Source organism: Silene latifolia, chromosome Y (assembly GCF_048544455.1).
Source record: "Silene latifolia isolate original U9 population chromosome Y, ASM4854445v1, whole genome shotgun sequence".
In the NCBI taxonomy this organism is placed as follows: domain Eukaryota; kingdom Viridiplantae; phylum Streptophyta; class Magnoliopsida; order Caryophyllales; family Caryophyllaceae; genus Silene; species Silene latifolia.
Genome location: NC_133538.1, coordinates 161,566,313 through 161,591,103, shown reverse-complemented (window position 1 = coordinate 161,591,103; position 24,791 = coordinate 161,566,313). Strand labels below are relative to the sequence as shown.

General features: G+C 36.3%; 1 protein-coding gene across 1 annotated transcript; it reads left to right on the top strand.

Moving 5' to 3' along the window:
• Positions 1 to 23,801: 23,801 nt before the first annotated feature.
• LOC141629301 (uncharacterized) lies at positions 23,802 to 24,465 on the top strand. Its single transcript, XM_074442323.1, has 2 exons — positions 23,802 to 23,939; positions 23,989 to 24,465. The coding sequence occupies exons 1-2, from the start codon at positions 23,802 to 23,804 to the stop codon at positions 24,463 to 24,465; spliced, it is 615 nt and encodes a 204-aa protein (XP_074298424.1).
• The last annotated feature ends 326 nt before the right edge of the window (positions 24,466 to 24,791 follow it).

The following is a 24,791-nucleotide window of genomic DNA, read 5'->3' as shown; positions in this document are numbered from 1 at the left end:
CTATCTTATGGTGGTCAACGAGGCACCAAAAGTTGAAATCAAGGATGCCCAGCTAGCGGCGCTCTTAAAGGAATTCGAGGACGTTTTCCCTGAAGACTTACCACCAGGATTGCCGCCTATCCGCGGGATCGAACATCAAATCGATCTCATTCCTGGAGCTGCGTTACCTAACAAGGCAGCCTATCGATGCAACCCAACAGAGACCAAGGAGTTGCAGCGCCAAATCGAGGAGCTAATGGAACGAGGTTACGTTCGTGAAAGCATGAGCACATGTGTCGTTCCTACTCTTCTTGTTCCGAAAAAGGATGGGAGTTGGCGGATGGACATCGATAGTCGAGCCGTGAACAACATAACTATCAAGTATCGTTTCCCGATTCCAAGACTTGATGACATGCTTGATGAGTTGCATGGCTCCGAGATCTTTTCTAAGATCGACCCGAGAAGTGGCTATCATCAGATACGAATGCGGGAAGGTGACGAATGGAAAACCGCGTTCAAGACCAAACATGGGTTGTACGAATGAACTGTCATGCCGTTCGGGTTAACCAACGCTCCGAGTACTTTCATGCGGCTCATGAACGAGGTACTCAAACCATTTTTGGGAAAATTTGTGGTTGTTTATTTAGATGATATCTTGGTTTACAGTCAAAGCAAAGAAGATCACTTCAAACACCTTCGCAAAGTGTTCGAAACTCTCCGAGGACAAAAGCTATATGGAAAGAAGGAGAAATGTTCATTCTTGGTCGAGAGTGTCATATTTCTCGGCTATGTGGTTTCTAAAGATGGAGTTTCAGTGGACCAATCAAAGATCGAGGCCATTAAGTCATGGCCTACGCCTAAGTCCGTCACAGAGGTTCGGTCTTTCCAATGACTTGCTTCATTCTACCGAAGATTCATAAAAGATTTCAGCACCATCACAAGTCCCATCACCGAGTGTTTAAAAAAGGGAACATTTGTATGGACCGAGGCTGCTCAAAGGGCTTTCGAGACGATTATCCAACGGCTCTGTGAAGCACCGGTACTAGCACTTCCCAATTTTACTCAACCCTTCGAGGTAGAGTGTGATGCGAGCGGTGTTGGAATTGGAGCTGTGTTGGTCCAAGGAAAGCGACCCATTGCTTATTTTTCCGAAAAGCTAAGTGGAGCTCGGCTCAAATATTGCACATATGACAAGGAGTTCTACGCCATAGTGAGAGCACTCAACCATTGGAGCCACTATCTTCGCCCAAATCACTTCATTCTACATTCAGACCATGAATCTTTAAAATACATCAATGGGCCGCAGAAGCTGAGCTTAAGACATGCTAAATGGGTTGAATTTCTTCAATCCTTTCATTTCTCATCGAAATATAAGGATGGTAAAAGCAATGTGGTGGCCGACGCTCTTTCCCGACGCTACTCTTTACTGAACGTGCTTGATGTTCGCCTGCTTGGATTCGAGACCTTGAAAGATTACTATGAAACTGATCCCGACTTTGGTGAAATGTTTAGGATAAGCCAAACAGGACCCCGAGGCGAGTTCATAATTCAAGATGGATTTCTTTTCAAAGGAAATCAGCTGTGTGTACCCAAGCATCAAGTCCGGGAGTTATTGATACGAGAAGCTCATGGGGGAGGACTTGGTGGGCATTTTGGTGTCACTAAGACTATGGAGGTCCTTAAAGAGCATGTCTATTGGCCTCGAATGCTGAAGGACGTGCAAGATGTGATTCGTAAGTGTGTCACTTGTCACGTTGCAAAGAGTACCTTCAAGCCAGGGAAGTACACGCCCTTACCGATTCCTAACAGGCCATGGGAAGACGTGTCCATGGATTTTATTGTTGCTCTACCACGAACCCAAAGGGGTAAGGACGCAATCATGGTCGTAGTGGATCGATTTTCCAAGATGGCCCATTTTATCGCATGTCACAAGACAGATGACGCTAACAACGTAGCCGACTTATACTTTCGAGAAATACTCCGCCTTCATGGAGTCCCAAGGACGATAGTCTCCGATCGTGACTCAAGGTTCTTAAGTTATTTTTGGAACACTCTATGGAATAAGGTGGGCACCAAACTGTTATTTAGTACCTCTCACCATCCTCAAACCGATGGTCAAACGGAAGTGACAAACCGCACTCTTGGGGTATTACTACGTGGCCTCGTGAACAAAACTCAGAAGGATTGGGATCTAAAACTCGCTCATGCCGAGTTTGCCTACAACAGGTCTCCATCATACGCAACGAAGCACTCTCCTTTTGAGATCGTGTATGGCGTAAATCCCTATCTACCACTCGATCTCATTCCCTTACCCGAGGGGGAGCTAGTACACAAAAGCGCGGAAGAAAAGGTAAAATCCATGATTAAACTACATGAGCAGGTTCGCTCCAGAATTGAGTCCGTCAATGAGGTATACAAGCAAAGAGCCAACAAAACCCGCCCACCAAGGGTTTTCAAGGAAGGAGATTTGGTTTGGGTGCATCTAAGGAAAGAACGATTCCCAGGCAAACGAAAAACAAACTCATGCCGCGCGCAGAAGGTCCTTACAAGGTGATTTCGAAGTATGGAGACAATGCCTACAAGGTCGAACTCCCAGGGGACTACGGTGTCCACGCCACTTTCAATGTGGGTGATCTCTCTCCTTACATCGAGGATAATGGGATTGCAGAATTGAGGACAATTCCTTTCAAAGGAGGAGGGATTGATGTGAATACGAATCACCTCGATGAAATAATTCTCGAAACAAGCGACCAAGGCAACCCGGTTCACCAAGCATGGATCGGTTCGAATAATAGTCGAGAAAATGGCATGATCACCCGCCAATGGGACGGGTAGAACCGTGTGGAGCAAGGAGAACCGTGTGGAGCAAGGTCCAACCTCGAAAATGGGCTAGTCCAAGGGCATTGAATAAAGCTCACCTAGTTTTTGTCATAGCCTAGTTTTTTACAAAAGTCTTACCTAGTTTTTGGCTTAGTCTTACCTAGTTCTTCCACATAGCCTAGAACTCACCACAAAGCATTAAAGGCTAGCCTTGGGCACCAAGGAATTTCGGCCTATATAAAGGCTTGTAGTCCTCATTTGTTCATTATCCAATTTTAAAGTAAAAACTTGAGAGTATTCTCTAAAACTTGTCTTGTCTTCTTGTGTTGTTACACGAGTGATTTGGCTTAAGAGGTCGAAACGCGATTTCGTACCTTACTTGAACGAGGGACGTGATCCTAAGTTTAAGTCGGATTATTTGACGAGTATCAAACAATTCACCCATTGGCGTAGCTATAGGTCTAGCTACGACAAATATCCCTTCTTTTTCATTCAAATCTCGCTACGAATATACGGATTGATCGGGTTGCACCTAGTGCATTCAGATCCTTCGTCTATTTGCTAGTACAAGTTAAGACTTCCGCTTGCGATTCACATCATCAAGTGACTCAGATTATGAACCTAGTGAGCTCAGTGATGATGAATTAGATGGACTACAAGATTAATCAAATGAAGATGACTTATTTACTGAAACTGTTGACCCTGATATACTAGAGAGTGTAGAAGATGCTTTAGGAGGTTTTTTTGATGATTTTGCTACTGAACAATGGGAAGGAGATGAGGAAACTAAAGAGGGGGGAGATGATGTGTTGTTATCTGATGAGGATGAACTAGATAGTGAGGCAGATTCTTATGTTGAGCATAAAAAGTACCCCACTTTTAATCCATCTACTGGATTTAAGGGATCAGTTAGCTTGACTAAATGGTTGAAGTTTTCAAACTATAAGGTGTTTAAGAAGGCTCTGAGGTTCCATTGCATTGAAGAGGGGTATGACTATTACTACTTGCACAATTATCCAAAGAGAGTGACTGTTTATTGCAAGCAAAGGTGTGATTGTGTGTGGAACAAAAGGAGAGGTAAGCTTGGGAGGTGTGTTTGTGGCAGTAAGAACAAGTGTGGATTCAGAGTTCATGGGAGATTATTAGAGAGCGAGAATACCTTTCAAATTAAGAGCCTCAAACTGAAACACAAGGACAAGCACATTAGCTGATAGAAACACAAAGGTTAGTTCTGAATACATTGCCGAGAGATACTTGGATGAGTTTAGGTTAGATCCTGATTACAAAATCAGTGTTTTAATTGGAAGAGTCATGAAAGATTGTGATGTAGAAGTAGGGTATTATAAGAGTTACTATGCAAAGAAAAAAGCTTTTGAGATGATATATGGGAGGGATGCAGAACAATACAAGCGGGTATGGGATTTTGCTGAGACTGTGACGAAGCATAACCCTGGTAGTTCAATGTATATTACACTTGGTTCAATTGAGAGACCCCCACCATTTTTCCAAAGGATGTATATGTGCCTCCATGCCTTCAAAGTAGGGTTTGTCAGTGGCTGTAGGCCAATTTTAGGTGTTGACGGGTGTCATTTGAAAGGGTTATATCCAGGGATATTGTTGACAGCTGTGGGGAAGGACGGTAACTGCAACATATTTCCCTTAGGATGGGCTGTAGTTGAGGTAGAGAATAAGGAAACATGGACTTGGTTTCTTCAACTACTTGTACAAGACATTGAGTTTGTTGCACATGAAGGTTCCTACATCAAACACAAAGATGAGCTTGCTTTTATTTCTGACCGACAAAAGGTAACCTTTCTGGTTTTGTGTAGGGTTTATTTTTTTATTATCAATTGCATAACACAACAATAACCTTTCTGGTTTTGTGTGGGGTTTGATGGAGGCCTTCAATATTGTAACCCCTCAAGCTGAGCTGAGGTTTTGTGCAAGACACATATGGTCAAATTTCAGCAAAATATACCATGGATTAGAGTACAAACAAATGTTTTGGAAGGCTACTAGAGCATACACCAAGCATGAATTTGATACGAGCATGGAGTGTATAAAAGGTATGTCAATAGGTGCTTTTGCTTACTTAAATGAAATCCCTCCTAAGCATTGGTCTAGGCATGCCTTTAGTACCCAAACCAAGTCAGAAATTTTACTCAACAATTGTTGTGAAAGTTTTAATAATGTGTTAAAGAAGTGTAGGGATAAGCCTATTTTAACATTAATGGAATGGATTCGAAGATATGTAATGAATAGGATGTTTACCAAATTTCAAATACTTGACAAGTACAAAGCCAACATTATGAATACTGCCACCAATTCTTTGTCTAAGGCTGCAAAACAGAGTAAAGATTACGAAATTATACAGCCTGGTTTGATGGAGTTTGAGGTAAACACCCAAGGTGATGTAAATGAAAGATGGGTGGTGAATTTGGATAAGATGACTTGTGGTTGTTTTAAGTGGGAGCTCACAGGTATACCATGTGCTCATGAATATGGTTGTATCCGGAAGAAAAGGTTGGTCCCTGCGACTTTTGTACACAAAGCCTATTCAAGAGAATTGTACAACCTTGCCTATTCAACCCATGTCCATCCTCTACCAGGCCCCAACCATTGGGAAAAAACAACCCATGTACAACCAATTCCTCCTCCATATAGAAAAATGCCTAGAAGGCCTAGTTCTAAGAAAAGGAAAAGAGATGCAAATGAGAATGCTAATGGTAGAACTGCGAAGAAAAAGCCAGCCATCTGTAGCAATTGCGGCCTTCAAGGACATTACATGAAGTCATGTAAGAATCACGGAGTTTCTAAGAGGCATAAGAAGACGACTCAGGTACAGCCTCCTTACTAATGAGTCCCTATGTAATTTTTATTTGTGACAGCCTGTTTAATATTTCTAAGCAATTGGGTACATTCCTCAGGTACAAACAACTTTTCAGGAGATTCCATGCACAAGCACTCAACCTCAATCAAGCCAAGGTCAGTCCCAAAGTGACATGGTAGTATGAAAAAGAGATCAAGCCTAGACTGTTTGTGGCTATTTTGTATGAAGGAAAGAAGAATTTTGTGTATGTCAGTAGCAAACAATGCCTTGTAGGCTTTTGTATATGTTAGCAAACAATGGCTGTACTACTTTTATTAGCAAAACAATTTGTGTAAGTCAGGATTTTGTGTATGTCAAGCTTGTGTATGTCAGTGCTAATGTATTCGATTAAGACGTTCTTGAACAAATATGAAATGGCATTACACTTTATTGTCTAAATTAAAGAGAACTTTTCATTACTTGATAATTTGAGAACATAACTCAGAACATTACATAGGAGAGGAAACACGACTATGATAATCGCATTAAAGAGAAATTTCAATGCATAAACAATCCACTAGAAAAACACCTTATGAAGAAGGAAAATTACAATGATAATAAGAACCTTTGGAATCAAATTAATCCTCTTATTCTTCTTCCTTAGAAGCTTCAATTCCATAGTCATATACTCAATGTCAGCCTCACAAGAACAATTTTTTGCATCTAATCGTTCTAATCTTAGTTTTTGCTCCATAATTTCCGACTTCAAACTACTAATTTCATTCAAAGGATTGTTGATAGGCTATCGCACACCTATGCAAAAATAATATTTATACCCTAACAAAACAAATGAATGTAGTACGTAGGGGTCGAACCACAGAGAGACGGGAGTTGTTAATTAGTTGTTATGGGTTAAATTCTATCAAGGTCGGTTACGTTTGATTGATTGGTTTGTTGATTAGAAAATAATAAACTATATGATAAAAGGAGTCTAGGGAAGTCGGGTCATACATGCAAATTATGTAAATGCTTAAATTAAACATAGGAGTTGATAAATGTTAATTGTTTAGGCTTAGAGACACCCACCTTACGGCATTAGTGTCAACCATAGACCGGGTTCTAGAAAAACTCCGTCCATGACTAGATCGTCCTACTACACATGCTTAGTCTAATTCAATTCCGTGCCTCTCGACTTTTAGAACGAATGAACAAACTTAATCAATGAATAAGGCCTTTAAACAAAGATTAAACATTAAGGTGCAAACATGTGATAGAAACAATTTAGACAATATTATATCAACCTAATTTAACATTTTACAAATACTTTTTATGCATGGCTCCCTTCATTCCCTAGACAAAAGAAACTACTTCTAACATGGTGGAAATGTAAATAAAACTAATTATAAATGAAAACATGAAAAAGAAATTACCTTGAAATTGGAAATGGACTAGAAATAGAAGAACAATACTTGTAATATAATTCACTTGTAAATGTAAATTGTTTTATAACTTATAATAGGAAATGTAAATAACATAAAGTAAATCTAAACTAAACTAAACTAAGAGCTAATCTAAACTAACTACTAAATTTAGAGAGAATTATATGTAAAAGTGTGTAAGAATGTGTATGGTGTGTGGTGTGTTAAAGTCTACACCCTTTATATAGGAAATGATGGGTGAAACTTAGGGTAAATACAAGGAGTCAACCCCAAATATTTTCTCTTAATTGCTTGAGTAATTGCCTAGAGAATCCCATGTGAGCCATTAATCCCATCTTTAAGCCTTTGTTTAATCACTCAATTTATCATCCCATGAGAATCCTAAGAGCATCTCAAGTTGAGCATCTTATGTAGAATTTTGTGGACTTGTAATGTGGGCTTCATTTTGCATTTGTATTTGTTGCCCATCTACATTTTGGTCCATCATTTTGGCATTGTTAGTCCATGCACATCTTCCATGTTGGTTCATTCTCTTCCTTAGCTTATCTACTTAGCTCATGCTTGTAGTATATGCAAATGTTGTAGAATTAAGCTCCTAAAAGCTTATCTACCTACAAAACACGACAAAACATACAAATGGAACTAGAAAGCAAATATTAGCTCATTAACACTAAAGTTAGTGCATAATAAATATAAAATGGAGCTAAATATTGGGTAAAAATGTATATAATTTGGACCTATCAAACTCCCCCAAGCTAAGCCCTTGCTTGTCCCCAAGCAAGAAACCATATCCCATCAAATGAAATATCCCAAACAAGCTAAGCATAATGATTTTAAAACCCGAAACAACATGGGCAATGGAATAATGCAAGAACATGGATGAGATTTACACGACGGCGTAGCATGCAAAACTTGAAATGAACCTTTAAGCTCTTGCATGATCTTTCGACTTATGGACTCTCACGGTGCACTCAAACTCTTTTTTATGTGAAAGGACAATTATGTGAATGATCACTCAACTATCCTTGACTTATAACAATGTGCCCGCAATCTAATATGATAATCAATCAAAACTAGTAAGCAAAAGCAATCATATGCAAGCATGATAAAGAAACCAAATGGGTAGGAAGAAGGCAATATGTAATGGGTAAGAAGGGGGAACAAATGAATTATGGATTGTGGAGTTAATGTCAAGCTAGCAACAATCAAATGCAAGGATCCTCAATCCCAATTCTAACCCAAGTTTGCAATTTTAATCATAAGAAAATTCTCCAAAGTATATGAATAATGCATGAGAATTTCTCACATCTTCTCCTTCTTCTCTTTTTTTATTTCAATGCATACTTCTTTTTTTATTTCCATGCCTTTTCATTTCTTTTTTCTCTTCTTCTTTCTTTTCATTCTCATTTTTTTTCATCATTTTTCTTTTTCACTTTTTTTTTCTTTCATCTCTTTTTCCTTTTTCTTTCAATTTCTTTCTTTCTTGAGCATTAAGATCAAGCTCACATGATATTCAAACTTTGAAACAAATCCCAATTGAGCACCCAAACAAAACAAAACAAAGCTACTAGCTCAACAAGGTAGGCAAGTTATAATGTAGCTAGGGAAAAATGTTTGTGAAGGGGTCAAGAAGGCAAATATATTCATGTGAATGACTCCAAAATGCTATAACAAGTGAATGCATGCTTACCAAGAGATGACATGAGAACCATACTTGTGCGTTTTGATGTAACACACATCATAAGGAGACCTACACTCACCTAAGAGAGACCGAATATGGATGCATCGGTCAAAAAGAGGCTCTACCTTACCATTTTGTAGTTTGCCAAAAATCAAGATCAAGCCTATTTGGTTCATTTTTCATCTCCCACCTACTATGTCAAGACATCCCCATGTATGCAAAATCCATCAAATAAGAATAAATCATTAGCTTAAGCAGTCATTAGGATATGCAAGAGGGCATAAGTAGGACAAGCAAAGAATTAGAAGCAAAAATTCACACAAAGTTTTCAAAAATTCTCACTAAATCTATACTAACTAAATGCAAACTAACTAATATGCGAATGCAATCTCCCCCCAAGCTAAACATAACATTGTCCTCAATGTGCCAACAATCAAATTACCCAACTAAACCATAAAAATGGCGCAAAGCACATAAACAAGAAGGACAAGAGGTCATATTTAATGGGTTGCGAGAAATAAACTAAAGTGCAAAACAAAGAAAACTTACTAGACTAGATAGCCTCCCCCCAAGATAGAACGTATACGGGGGACTCTTCCATTCATCAAAAATTCAAGAAAAGGGATAAAAATTAAAAATTTGAAGAAGGAATGATGTTTGCAAGTGATTAGGCAAGTTTTTTTTTTTTTTTAAAAAAAAAAAAAAATCGGAAAAAGTTGCGTCCCCGATCGGGATTGACCCTATCTTGCTATATTTGAGTTTTTCCGCATTTCTTTTAGCTCCTCCGTTCTTGAAAGTTACGACCCAGATCGGGGTCTCATGCATGGGGAAGCGTTCAATCATCTTTTCTTCATTGTTTACCTATAAATCACAAAACAAACATCGTCAAGTCTAGTAATTTTATTTCTATTTCTACGAAAACATTAAATTTGCGGAAAATTAAAAACAAAAACAAATAAAAGTGATTTCCCGAAATGAATATCTATTGTCCTCTAAAAAGCATGTCAACGCCCTTAAAAGTTGATCATATTCCTGCGCATGAGCAATACACAAGCATATGTAAGCAATTGATAAGATAAAAACATGATAAAGCAAGGGTAAGAGATAGGATATCTTATCAAAATGCTTATGAGAGATTTCATAAAGTATCACCGTACTACTCCACTCGTCAGTAAGAGATGGAGCATCATGCTTAAGACCATGAAACAAGTTGTTAGTGCACAACATATCATCATAAACGGTCTCAATTGGGTGGTATGAAAACTCTAAATGGTAGGACTTTGGGAAATTGGGGGTTTCATCCCTATTAACCTCTATGTCACATAGTCCACCATCTACTTCTAATGGGTCCACTATATCCTTCATGGAAGGATTTGTAAAGGGTTCTAAGGTCTCGGGTAAAACCTCGTCCTTTTCATTGAAAACGGGCCCAACATCGTCCACGGTGGGTGTGTCATCTACTACAAGGTCAATGTCATGAGTCTCTAAATGGTCAATCGGAGTAATGTTATGGGGAATTTTAGAAGAAAAATTAGGACTATCATCATCATCTTCCAATAGTTCTAAATTATTAGTTGCAAAAGACTCACATTGGGAAGGTGGAAGAGTAGAAGCTTTGATAAATCGCTCATTTCCTTCTCGCATTTATGTGAGCATGTCTTCGAGCATTTTTAAGATACGAGCCTCGGACGCTTGTTGCTCCAAATGATCTTGAAGAAGCATTGCACGCCTCAATTCTTCTTAGCGAGCTACCTCCCGCAATTGACTTTGGCTAGCCATGAAATCAAAGAAATCCCAAAGTTCTAGCCCCATCATGTAGTAGACACTCCCATTACTCAAGTTTAGAGCTATTTTTCGGGTCTCAAAATTCATGCCATTAAGCGCGAATTGAACCATGTAATCCCCATCAAGGACATGTCCAAGAGAGAGGAGACTATCGCAAAAATGGCAGAATCGGGCAAGATAGTCATGAAAAGGCTCATCTTGGAGTTGTGGGACGAATTCGTAATTCATTATGAATGGTCAATAGCTTTATCACCTACAAAAATAGGCACTAAAACAACAAAGAAACCGTGAGATGATCCCAAGGAACAAGTGTTCCTCGAGACAAAATAAAATAAGATAAAATTCAACAACTAATTAGCAAACAAAACCGTCTCCCCGGCAACGGCGCCAAAATTTGATAGGCTATCGCACACCTATGCAAAAATAATATTTATACCCTAACAAAATAAATGAATGTAGTACGTAGGGGTCGAACCACAGAGAGACGGGAGTTGTTAATTAGTTGTTATGGGTTAAATTCTATCAAGATCGGTTACGTTTGATTGATTGGTTTGTTGATTAGAAAATAATAAACTATATGATAAAAGGAGTCTAGGGAAGTCGGGTCATACATGCAAATTATGTAAATGCTTAAATTAAACATAGGAGTTGATAAATGTTAATTGTTTAGGCTTAGAGACACCCACCTTACGGCATTAGTGTCAACCATAGACCGGGTTCTAGAAAAACTCTCGTCTATGACTAGATCGTCCTACTACACATGCTTAGTCTAATTCAATTCCGTGCCTCTCGACTTTTAGAACGAATGAACAAACTTAATCAATGAATAAGGCCTTTAAACAAAGATTAAACATTAAGGTGCAAACATGTGATAGAAACAATTTAGACAATATTATATCAACCTAATTTAACATTTTACAATATACTTTTTATGCATGGCTCCCTTCATTCCCTAGACAAAAGAAACTACTCTAACATGGTGGAAATGTAAATAAAACTAATTACAAATGAAAACATGAAAAAGAAATTACCTTGAAATTGGAAATGGACTAGAAATAGAAGAACAATACTTGTAATATAATTCACTTGTAAATGTAAATTGTTTTATAACTTATAATAGGAAATGTAAATAACATAAAGTAAATCTAAACTAAACTAAACTAAGAGCTAATCTAAACTAACTACTAAACTTAGAGAGAGTTATATGTAAAAGTGTATAAGAATGTGTATGGTGTGTGGTGTGATGAAGTCTACACCCTTTATATAGGAAATGAGGGGTGAAACTTAGGGTAAATACAAGGAGTCAACCCCAAATATTTTCTCTTAATTGCTTGAGTAATTGCCTAGAGAATCCCATGTGAGCCATTAATCCCATCTTTAAGCCTTTGTTTAATCACTCAATTTATCATCCCATGAGAATCCTAAGAGCATCTCAAGTTGAGCATCTTATGTAGAATTTTGTGGACTTGTAATGTGGGCTTTATTTTGCATTTGTATTTGTTGCACATCTACATTTTGGTCCATCATTTTGGCATTGTTAGTCCATGCACATCTTCCATGTTGGTTCATTCTCTTCCTTAGCTTATCTACTTAGCTCATGCTTGTAGTATATGCAAATGTTGTAGAATTAAGCTCCTAAAAGCTTATCTACCTACAAAACACGAAAAAACATACAAATGGAACTAGAAAGCAAATATTAGCTCATTAACACTAAAGTTAGTGCATAATAAATATAAAATGGAGCTAAATATTGGGGTAAAAATGTATATAATTTGGACCTATCAATTGTCAACCCACTTGAAATAATTGCATCCACGCATTTGAGTTCCCGGGTTGTAACACTTACATGTTAGAAACTTTCTTCCTGGATTTTTTCCGTCATGGAAGTTCTTAAGGCGGCAGGAATGCCATAACGACATTTGTGAAGCGGAGTTGACGAAGATATTGAACTGTCACTGGACATTGTGAAGAGAGAGAGAGAGAGAGAGAGAGAGAGAGAGAGAGAGAGAGCTATTTAGAGAAATTGAGGCAGGGAAGTAGGGAAGGGGATGATAATGAGATGGAGAGGAAAAGGGGTTTTTGTTGGGGTAATTAAATATAAAGGGCTTGTTGGATAAATGGAGGGAAAATTAAGAAAGAAGGGGTGAATTGGAGGGAAAACAAAAAAAGTCAAACATACTTGGAAGTTGGCACGTGCAAACTATCATAACACCTGAAATGAATTAAGCTAACGGAATCCGGCGAAAAAGTAGTGTTTTGCAACATTTTGGTTTTTAAAGGTTGTGTTTTACAAATAATTTTGGTAAAGGTAGTGTTTCGCAAAAAGTTTTTTTTAAAGGTCGTGTTTGACAAAAAATCCACTTGTGTATAGTAGTCATATACTGCTATGAGTAATCCTATCTTTGACTGAGCTTATCTCAACCGGTATTTCCTTTGATGAAATTTGAGTCGGTCCATTAATTTCGAGGTTAACTTAATATGTAATACTATATCGATTTCACATTTATTTCACATTTATTTCACATTTATTTCACATATTATTGAGTTATGATATCAATAATTTGTATTATTTTTTACATTCAAATTTTTCAAGTTTAGACCAATGTTTTAATGTTATGTTTTTTCTTAGGTGGATATATAAAAGTTTTAAAATGTTAACAATTGCGGAAAATGTCAATATTAGGGTATTCATCCTGCCGACTCATCATCTGGTCACATATTCTTTTGGCTAGGTTTCGACTCAGATTAAGTTAAAGAAAGAACCAAGTTTTCTGAGAGACCGGCTCTCACTACATTAATCAGAGACAACAAATAAATATATTAAAACTAACTAAAAAGAAAAAGAAAAAGAAAAAGAATAAAATACACCAAGTTTTCTGAGTGACCGGCTCTCACTAACATTAATAAAGTAGATGAAAGATGACATTTCAAAAAAAAAAAAACGAGACGAATGACGCGAAGCCTGACTCATAGTGCCGAAAAAATTAGGACGAATATAAATATAATACTAAAATTAAAATAAATTAAAAATAATACGACAAACCTAAACGAGCTTTCAATCCGATCTCTGTTAATTTCACAACCAACTCGAATTTGGTCTAGCTCGGGTTGATAACAGTTTTGACAAAATTTTGACACGAGCTTTAAACTAGTTAATAATGGACTCAAATCATTGTCAACGGCCTAGTGCTATGTAACGACCCCAAAAATAGAGAGAGGTGTACGAGATTAGTCGGTACCATAGGATCACTATGATTCAAGTTGCCTCCACCGGGTAAGTATGATTCAACTTGCCTCCACAAGCTCTGTGTAACTATCTAAAAATATCAAAGGAATATAGAGGCACACAGAACACCTTAACTTATCAGTTAACAGTTTGTTATTTTACTTAGGTCCTAAAACAGTCTCTTTAACGTTCCCGAATAACCAAGTTTGTTACTAGACCTGACAAAATTGACAGGACCTGAATGACCCGACCTAAAACCGAGCTGACACTCGAACTCCACAAGGAGCAATGAGTACTAGTCGGCTCTAATTGTAGTGTTTAGTTAAATCAATTAAAGTTGACTTTTGTTTTTATCTAAAAAACTAAGCTAACTAATATGGAATGGAAATTAAACTAAATATACACAAATAATGTAAAAAATTTGTAATTCAAGGAATGTAAAGCTTAGGACCCGATTTCCCCACCAATAATTGTATTTATCTTCATGATTCCCGCTAATTAGACATTAGGGTAATATTTAAGGAGTGGAGTGTGGACGACTCTAATTCGCCAAGCACCCTTCTCTCGAGTTCACACTTGGACACTAACCTTACCAACCCTCCTCTCGGGTTCAAAGTTGGTATCCCTAGTTCAATGCCAAATCACCCTAAAAACACATGTTATTCCCAAGTAGGCTAGCATTAACTGATTAAGGTCATTAAGCCCACGTCAAATTCCGAGTCATCCTACTCTATTTCTCGAAGGTCGATTTCAAATTTAAGACTGAAGGTTCCCTTTCTTGGTTCAACCAAGGTTGATAACTAGGCCTAAATAGGGTACCCAATTTTCGACCTAATCGGCCCTTGACCGGTTATTTCATAGAAATAATCCATCCTTTGGCTGCCCTGCAAATAACACTCCATCCTTTCAATTATTTCAATTAAATCCATCCTATGCAACCTACCTTCCCATAATAGTCTAAGGTAACCGGCTACCTACCCATAAGGTCAGATTTAAAAAAAAAAAAAAAAAAATCTAAACTAATAAAACATTATTAAATTCTAAAAGAAAAAAAAATTAATTAACAAAAACTTCATCACTTTCTTTTACCAGTACCACTCCTCCTCCGTCCGCATCCATTACTAAACACCAAGAACCACCCTCTCAACCTCACCCCACAACCGCACTGCACTCCACCTAAAACCGCACCACTTTAACGCCCCACCATCGAAGCATACTAGCCCGCTCACCATTGCCTTCCCCATCACCAGATCCCATCACTTTTGTACTACCACACACCAACCTTCACTTGTAAATTAAGATCAACGGATTTGAGGGCAGAGTACTCGGGGGAGCGATGGTGGGGAAGACAATTTGTGGGTAAGCATGGTTGATGTATAGCAGGCTGTTTAGGTTGCATATGGTGGCGCCACAGATTGTGAGATGAATTGAATTCGTCGCCGCCGCAATAAGGTGGAATTGGGATCTGTTGGTGGTGCGAATGGTGGCTGGTAATACGTATTGGAGGGGAGAATAGGGATCAGCGGTAGTGAATGGTGATGAATGGAGGTTGAAGAAGGAAATGGGTTGTTGGAGAGGTGTTGGCAGGGTTGTGTTTGGTAGCCGCCGAAAGGGTAGTGGGCGGCAGTTGGTGGTTGAGGAAATGTTGAAGAAAGAGAGAAAAGGAGATGTTGAAGGAGGGAAAAGGCTACCTAGTGTAACCGGTTGGAATTTTAAGTGAGTTTGTTATGGGAAGTACGAGGGAATAAGATGGATTTAATTGGAATAACTGAAAGGATGGAGTGTTATTTGCAGGGCAGCCATAGGATGGATTATTCCTATGAAATAACCCAATATTCAAACTAAAGAATAAATAAAATGCAAACAATAAAGTATTAGACCAATAGTAAAGAAAAAAAATTAATAATAATGGCTAGACGGGTTTCGAACTAAGCTTTACGTACGTACTCGAGTTATGTGCAACTTGGTTTAATTTAGTTAAGCTCAATTTAGCTCGGTTATTCAATTTAGTTAAGTTACTTAGTTCACCATTCTTCGAAATCATTCTGTTTAGCTTAACTTAGCTCAATTCAGCTCAGTACCGCTATTTTGACTGGCTAAGTTCAGTTCGATTCAATTCATTAACAATTGTGTATTTTAGATATAACTTTATTTTAACAATATAATATCTTATAAATATATTCCAACATATAATTTTGTCATCAATAAAGTGGGAGACGGTTTCTCATGAGACCTACTGATAAAAATTACTCCCTCCTATTCATTCATTTTCACCCCTTTCATTTTGTACAAAAAATAAGGAAATGATTTTGGACCACACAAAACACTTGACACCACAAGCAATTAAATTTACACTACACAAAAATTACCAAAAAGGAAGGAGGGAGAAAATGAGTGAATAAGAGGGAGTATGAAATATTAAATTGTTGCGATACAATTTTAACATATTATATAATCCCTCCGTCAGTAATTTGTTTACTTTTGATTTAAATACCGCTCACGAATAATTAAAAAAACGTAAGCAAATCACCTACATAAAGGGAGCAAGAGAAAACAAGATGAGTATACTTTACCATGTTTATCATCTTAATTTATAATATAACATGACGGTCCAATAAAAATATCTGATTCAACCACTTTAATTCTCAAAATGACATTTAATACTCAAATTCTAACTAAAACAAATATAAAAAAAATGTTATATAAGCGTCTCGAACCTCTGTAGTCCTTACCCCTCTTCCACTAACAAACCATTCTGCCAAAGCCCTTTAATGATCTCTACAGTGGATTCGATATTATTTATTAATTTTCGCTACTCTTTCGTACAACAAACGGTGCTAAACTGATTCCTCAGAAAACGTGATTTTGCAGATTTTTTTTAATATTTATAATTATCATTATTGTTAATTAATTAATAATGTTAACTTCCTATATTACCCTTTAACATTATTTAATTTGAAATTCAAATTTAGATGGAAGAAAGCCAAATAAGTAACAAGTTTACGATAATACCTTCGGTGGCGCTTAAATTGAGCGTCACCGGGTGTCGCCATCTCATTTTCCTAAACATAATGATCTTTTGATTAAGAACGTTAAAATGCTCAAAAGTCAAACATGTTAAAGGTCCACTGTATCCTACAGACTTTAAAATTACCTAACATATAGTCACATCTATACCTGTCAAAACTTGATCCGCCCGACCCATTTTTTTAGGGTTACAGACCCGGTTTTTTCAACCCGCGACCTGTTTGAGCTGAACCCGAAATGACCCGTTATTTTAGGGTCGAGACCCGACCCGAACGGGTTGACCCGTTGGGTCAAAGGTAAATCAAGAATTTTATTAAAATATTAATATTTATATATTATATTTGAAAAAATAGTTAAAAAAATATTTTTTTTATTACTTAAAATTACAAAAACAACTAAAAATTTAATTTTATATAACTTTTATAATATTTAATAATAAAATAATTATTAAAAAAACTTTATTTTAATAATTATGTCAATATAATTAATGTAAACGTTGAATATGATTAAAATATTAATTTTAAATATGATTTACATTTTTAAAAAAATATTTTTTTAATTAAAAAAATCGTTTAAAAAAGACGTTATAAATTATTGCTTGACCCGTATTCTGACCCTAACCCGACCGGTGACCCGTATAACCCGACCCGTATCTGACCCGACCCGTATTCTAACCCGACCCATATGACCCGACCCGGGACCCGACTCGCCCGACCCGTTTGACAGGTCTAGTCACATCCCAAAAAAACTACTCCTCTGTAGTATTCATTTCTATTACTCAATAGTTTCATACCAAAATTTATTAGATTACTAGTGTGTGGCCCTTGCGTTGCACGGATTTTAAAATAATTGACTAAATGTATAATGTGTAAGGACGTTTTAGCCTTTATTGTGTAAAGAGGATTGTAAAAAAAAAATTATGCTAACATAATTTTATTAATGATCATTATTGCTTCAACTTGTGATTTTATTAGCTAGACTGATTGACACTTTGATGACAGATTTTTTCCTTTAAATGGTAGTTTTGAGAGGTGTTTTTTTGATAAAAATGATAATTCATTTATATTTTAATTCTCATAACATTGCATTACATACAATATGTACACATCTTCTCTCTCTTGATCTATGTATCAAAAATATGATAAATGATCAATGTAGATGTGATATAACCTTAGGCCTTAGATCCCTTCTTTTCAACATGTCCTCCGCCTCACTTCAACCACGCATTTATGTGATGTACTTAATTATTGTCAATGACTCTTGGGACGTTTTGTGCTATTTTTTTCATCATCAAAATATTCTTGTTTCTCATTTTCCTTTAAACGTTGTTCTTACTGCTATCACCTCTTGTTGCTCATTTTAAAGTTTATCCTTAGGTCTCTCTTATTTTAAAAAGTTCTCTTACTCTCACGTCACCCTTCTTTTAGGGCTCAACTTTAAATGGTTATGGTCTGCTCGTACCCAGAACCATATTTCTCTTTTCTTGTGACTTGCATGGTTGGGTATACTTCCACATAATGTTACCCTCTCCTCTCAGGGTTTGCCTATTTCACTTTCTTGTGGCATGTGTCAACATCATTTTAAGAGCACCATTCACATACTGTGGAATTGTCCCTCGCTTTTCAATGTATAGGGTTCTTGTCAGCTCTCGCTTACCTTTTACGTACTCCTTTAATTTGTTGAGCTCCAGCCTAGATTACAAAACCTCAATCACTCTAACTCTCCTTATTTTCTATGATCTTTTCTCTTTAATCACGTGCCTTTGGTCAACTCAGTGTTAGACGTTTGGGTCCATAATGACTTTCTTATTGTCATTGCTTTTCTTGGTCTCTTGCCAATATTCTTAGAAGAACGCCCTCAAACACATGTCAGCTGAATCTATTGAGCCCCTCATGATTCCCCATGACACAAAATCAATGTATGTAGCCACTGCCTTTTGTGATACTTCTGTTTTAAATGGGAATGTTTGGGTTGGCCGTGATGATTTAGGGCAGCGGCTAGAAGGATGAACTTTCAAGTGTACCGTTTTTATCCCTATGGAGCCAACTACTTGTCATCCAGGTTGAATTGGCGGTTGGCCTTCTTTCTAGTGCATCTCTTTTTATCTATGTATCTAAAGTATGATAAACGACGAACATAGACGCGGTACACCTTTAGGCCTCTTGGATCCCTTCTTTTTGCACCTCCCCTCCCCACCCGAATCATGCGTTTGATGTTCTTTGATATTGGAAATGGCACTTGGAACATTTCTTACAATGATTTTATTATTTGTGCTCTTTTTTTCATTATCAAAATATTCTTGTTACATATTTTCCTTTAAACTTCGTTCTAATTGTGATATCAGCTCTTGGTGCTCCTTCAAAACCTAACAAAATCACCTTAACCTTCTTGTCTTTGCCCAACCTTAAATAATTATAGGGTCTAATAGTACCCAACACCGTATTTCTCTTTTATTGTGGCTTACTTGAATTCGTGGGGGTATACTCCACATAATGTTACCCTCTCTTCTCGGAGTTTTGTCTATTTTGCCTTCTTGTGACATGTGTAACCATCATTCTAAAAGCACCATCCATATTTTCATAACCCTTTCTATAATTCTAATAATTATACTCCCAAAGTCCCAGCTAAAAGAAGTAGAAAACACCGACACCGACTTGTCTATAACCAATTTTCCGGCCTAACAGTAAATCTCCCTTAAGACGGCACTTTTGGTCTTAAGCTTAAGACGTGTCAAGTACATACCAATTGTGTATATAAGAATGTATAGGGAAAAACAACATATTTGTCTTATATACACAAATGGTATTGTATATGACCTGATAAGAAAAGACTTTTTCTTTGTATTATTTGCTATTTCAAAAATTGACACATATTGATTTACCTGGTATATAATTTAAATCAGTTAAAACATTAACATTATGTTGTACTCTCTAGATTATAAAAGTTTGAGTCTAATTCAAGTTATTCAAACAATAATTCTAATTATCTATCTCTCGAGGTAGTGTAGTAGATTGATAGTAATTTCAATTCTAAGCCAAAATAGTGGCTACGTAGAGATATGTACAATGACAATACTAAGATATGTTGAGTTGAGAAATTATTTTATATTTTTCTTAAAAAAAATTACCCTCATTGTTATATACCATGTAACAAAATACCTTGAAAATTGTAGCGGTATATTTGATTTCTGTACGCTTTCATGTGAACTCACTTAACTTGCTTAGAATATAATAGTTTAGAGTATTCTCATTAAAGTTAATAATCAAAGAAAATTAGTAAAATAAAGTTAATAATCAAAGAAAATTAGTAAAATATAAGCAAATAAAGTAAAGAATACGACTGTCATTTGAAGGAACTAACCCAAATGAAATATCACAGAAGTTTACTAATTTTAGTAGAAATGATAAAAATAAATAATTAATTAGCCAAAGTCTACTAATTTTAGTAGAAAATTGAAAATTAATTATCTTAAAATAAAGTTTTCTAATTCTAATAGAAATGTTAAAATATTATTTATTAATTAGAGTGTTTTAAAAAACTTGAAGACTACCACGTCCCTCGAAAAAAGCCTCAAATATATATTTAATAGATTTAATGCCCGGGCGATGCCCGGGCCAATTTCTAATATCTTATGATTATGATGTAATAATATTCTGAGGTCTTGTTTTTTTGGACTTAATTTTGCTGAACTGAACTGAAGTTATATGAGCTTACCTTTTCTAAAGTGAACTTATAGGAGCTAAACTAAACTGATATGGGTTTTAAATTTTCTAAACAAAACTCATAGGAACTTAACTGTTCTCAGTAAGAATGATGACCAAGCTTGATCACAAAACCATATTAGAAATAGAGAATGGAAGATAGAGAATGGGAAAATACTCTCTTTGATATATTCGGTTTCAATTGTTGTGTGTTATACAATAAGGCAAAAGGTATATAGAGGCTAAATATACAACGTAAAGAGCAAAATAATTACAACAGCTAAAAAAGAATATGAGGAAATCAAGGAACGAATATTGTTGTCTTATATGAGCAAAATGGAGCCGTTGGCTTTGGCTAGAGGGCCGTTGGACGAAGCCTCGAATGAGCCCCGAATTACTTTTGTGAACTAACAATAAACTTGATACTTTATAATTGGTTAAGATGTATATGTAGTAATTTATAAACTCTGAATTTTTGTAGTGTATTTTTTGGCTAATAGTTACGTACCCGTGTTAATTGTCTTACAAAATGAATGATTAAAAACCAAGGTAGTTCCTAATAAGTTGGAGACGGATTTGGTCAGTTGCATACTTGCATGTAATACTTCAATTAGTTATTTAAACGTTTCATTCCGCCTCGGTCCAGTTATATATTTATCTTTTATAGTCTTTTGAGACGTTCCGTCAAAACTAATGAAACTTACGTTTCAAATACATCCCAACCCATAGTAGACGCTATAAATTTGTGTATATTGAAGGCAAACTTGAATCTTACATTAAATTAATTAAATAACTTAGATAATAGAGATACATATGATTCGTAACATTAAAACGGCTACTCTACAAAAATATCAATATCATTGATCAAATCGCCTCAAAAAATCACTCTGTATTGATCTGTCCCAAAACATGAGACCTGTCCCTCGAGGTAAAGTAATTAAATAAGGGGACCCTTGTTTCCATCATTAGCAACATCAGCAGCGTCGCGTGAGCGAAGATATTGTAAACATCGGCCGCATGGCTCATCAACAAACTCATACGCTTTTCTCGCGGAATTCCAGCCTAATAGGAAAGGGTGCAACCGCATGTCTGTGCGTAGTCAGGTACCCAAGAAAGTAGTGAACCGCAAAAGCTGACTTGCCTGCTCGGGGATTCTTAGCCGACGTATGTGTGGGAGCAAACAGGACACACATCTCCGGTACTACGGGATTCAGACCATTTCATCAAAGTGCCGCAGGGAACCCGAAGCTGAAGCAGTTTCACTTGCTCGTGTGCCTACAATTGCTTCGTGAATCTTATTCTCGCGAAAGGGGCACAAATGCGTAATGACATTGCCCTATTTTTTTATTTTTATTTTGGTAATTATTCGGAAACATTACATAAAATAACTTGCTAATGTCTTTTCTCGGGAGGATTACAATTCTACCTTGATGTTTCAAAAGGGTAGAGAAACATCATATACATATATATGTATATACATATATCTATATATAGTCTTGACTATCATAAAAGAACATGCATAGAAATTCAAGGGAATTTTAAGCTATCACGACGTCCATAGCTTAAAACTCGCGGATTCATGGGAGTTTTATATGTTCGTAAGAGACTAATAAATTCTACTATCATTAAGTAAATCTTGATTCATATCCACTCTACCTCTTTATTGAATGAATTTGTATACAATATACATTCGACAAATGAGAAGAAAGTTAAAACAAATAATAGGGACGGAGGGAGTAATTATTGAAATAATAATGGGTGAGTGTAACTTGATCTCATAAAAGGAACAAATTAAACCTACAATCGTTTACCTTCATTCATGTCTTTCTAAATTTACATGCATATTCAGCTTTCAACAATGTCAAATTTACGTAGAGATATGTACATTGACAATACTAAGATATGTTGAGTTGAGAAATCATTTTATATTTTTCTTAAAAAAATTACCCTTATTGTTGTATACCATGTAACAAAATACCATGAAAATTGTAGCGGTATATTTGATTTCTGCAAGCTTTCATGTGAATTCACTTAACTTGCTTAGAATATAATAGTTTAGAGTATTCTCATTAAAGTTAATAATCAAAGAAAATTAGTAAAATAAAGTTAACAATCAAAGAAAATTAGTAAAATATAAGCAAATAAAGTAAAGAATACGACTGTCATTTGAAGGAACTAACCCAAATGAAATATCACAGAAGTTTACTAATTTTAGTACAAATGATAAAAATAAATAATTAATTAGCCAAAGTCTACTAATTTTAGTAGAAAATTGAAAATTAATTATCTCAAAATAAAGTTTTCTAATTCTAATAGAAATGTTAAAATATTATTTATTAATTAGAGTGTTTTAAAAAACTTGAAGACTACCACGTCGCTCGAAAAAAGTCTCAAATATATATTTAATAGATTTAATGCCCGGGCGATGCCCGGGCCAATTTCTAATATCTTATGATTATGATGTAATAATATTCTGAGGTCTTTTTTTTTTGGTCTTAATTTTGTTGAACTGAACTGAAGTTATATGAGCTTACCTTTTCTAAAGTGAACTTATAGGAGCTAAACTAAACTGATATGGGTTTTAACTTTTCTAAACAAAACTCATAGGAGCTTAACTGTTCTCCGTAAGAATGATGACCAAGCTTGATCATAATACCATATTAGAAATAGAGAATGGAAGATAGAGAATGGGAAAATACTCTCTTTGATATATTCGGTTTCAATTGTTGTGTGTCATACAATAATGCACAAGGTATATAGAGGCTAAATTGATACAACCCAGAGTAGTTCTGCTGCAATTAAGAGCGTGTGCAACACTGACTCCAAAGGGAATTACCAAGCTGACAATGCAATAGATGAGGTCATAACAAATTCTGGTACTCTTAATTATGACATGAGGACAAACTAAGAAAACCTCCTTCCATGTGCACCGTTGGAGAGCATCTTAATTTAGGATTTTACTGAATTAATTAAGTGGTTGTAATTATCTCTATGGAGTAACCACCAAGTCATTCCTCTAATATATAAAGGGGAATATGCATTTGTTTTACACACACTTGAAATTAATATAATCATTCTCTTCTTCCTCTAAATTACTTCTGTGAAATTCCATAGCCTATCACTTGAAATACCGGTGAACAAACTATCGTTATCAAGTGGTATCAGAGCATTCATCCTCTACGACCTGTGCAATTTTCATTCATTCAACATTAGAGAAAATCCAAAAAAATACAACCCTTTTTTCCTTCCTCGTTACAGAAAAACTCGACACACAAAAACACTAATTACAATCCCTAAAGTGATAATAAAACCAAGAACACGTAAAATCATGACAATGGGTGAAGTTGAGGATCATGGTACTGGATCAGTGGAATACAAGTTCCTTCAGGAGCAGGTGGAGTCTCTAACAAACCAGTTATCTACCTTGGCTCTGCGTTTGGATCAAAAGGATAGTAATAGTTTCGCTTCCCCTGTTAGATCCCCTACTATTGCATTTCCCACTTTTAATGGTGAAGATGTAGATAGTTGGATCTTTAGATGTGATCAATTTTTTTACTGTGGCTGATATTGCTGAACTTAAGAAAGTGACTTATGCCTTTGTTCACCTAGAGTCCAGGGCTTTAGCCTGGCATCAGACCTACACAAAAAATAGAACATCTATTATACCTTTGGGATGGGACGAGTATAGGCTTGCTATTAAGGCTAGATTTGGTGATCCATTTGAGGACCCTATGACTGAGATGTTGGCGCTGAAACAAATTGATAATGTTAAAACCTATCATGACTCCTTTGATTTAATCCTCAGTAAATTAAACCTACCCCCAGCCTATGCTTTGAGCTGTTTTATCTCAGGTTTGAAGGAGAATATAGCCAGCATGGTTAGGCTCCTTAAACCCAAGAGTGTACAGGAAGATTATGGCTTAGCTAAACTACTAGAGTCATCCCTACAGCTCAACAACCAAACTACCAAACTTCAATCCACCCCTCCACCATCATAAAAACCACCCCTACTTCCCCACCCACCACAAAATTTTACCAACAGATTCCAAAACAACCACAAACCACCCACCATAACCCCCCAAACACCCAAATTCAAACCAGCCAATGCTGACATTGAAGCCAAAATGGCAAAGGGTCAGTGTTTCTACTGTGATGAGAAGTACACACCCCAACACGTCTGTAAGAACAGGAAGAGAACCTTATACTCCTTAGAACTGGAAGAAGAAGTGGAGGACCCTCCCTCAGTTGAAAGTGAGGAGGAACCAGTTCAGGGGTCAGGAGAAATTACACAGATTTCAGTCTATGCCTTGGCTGGAAAGGCTCA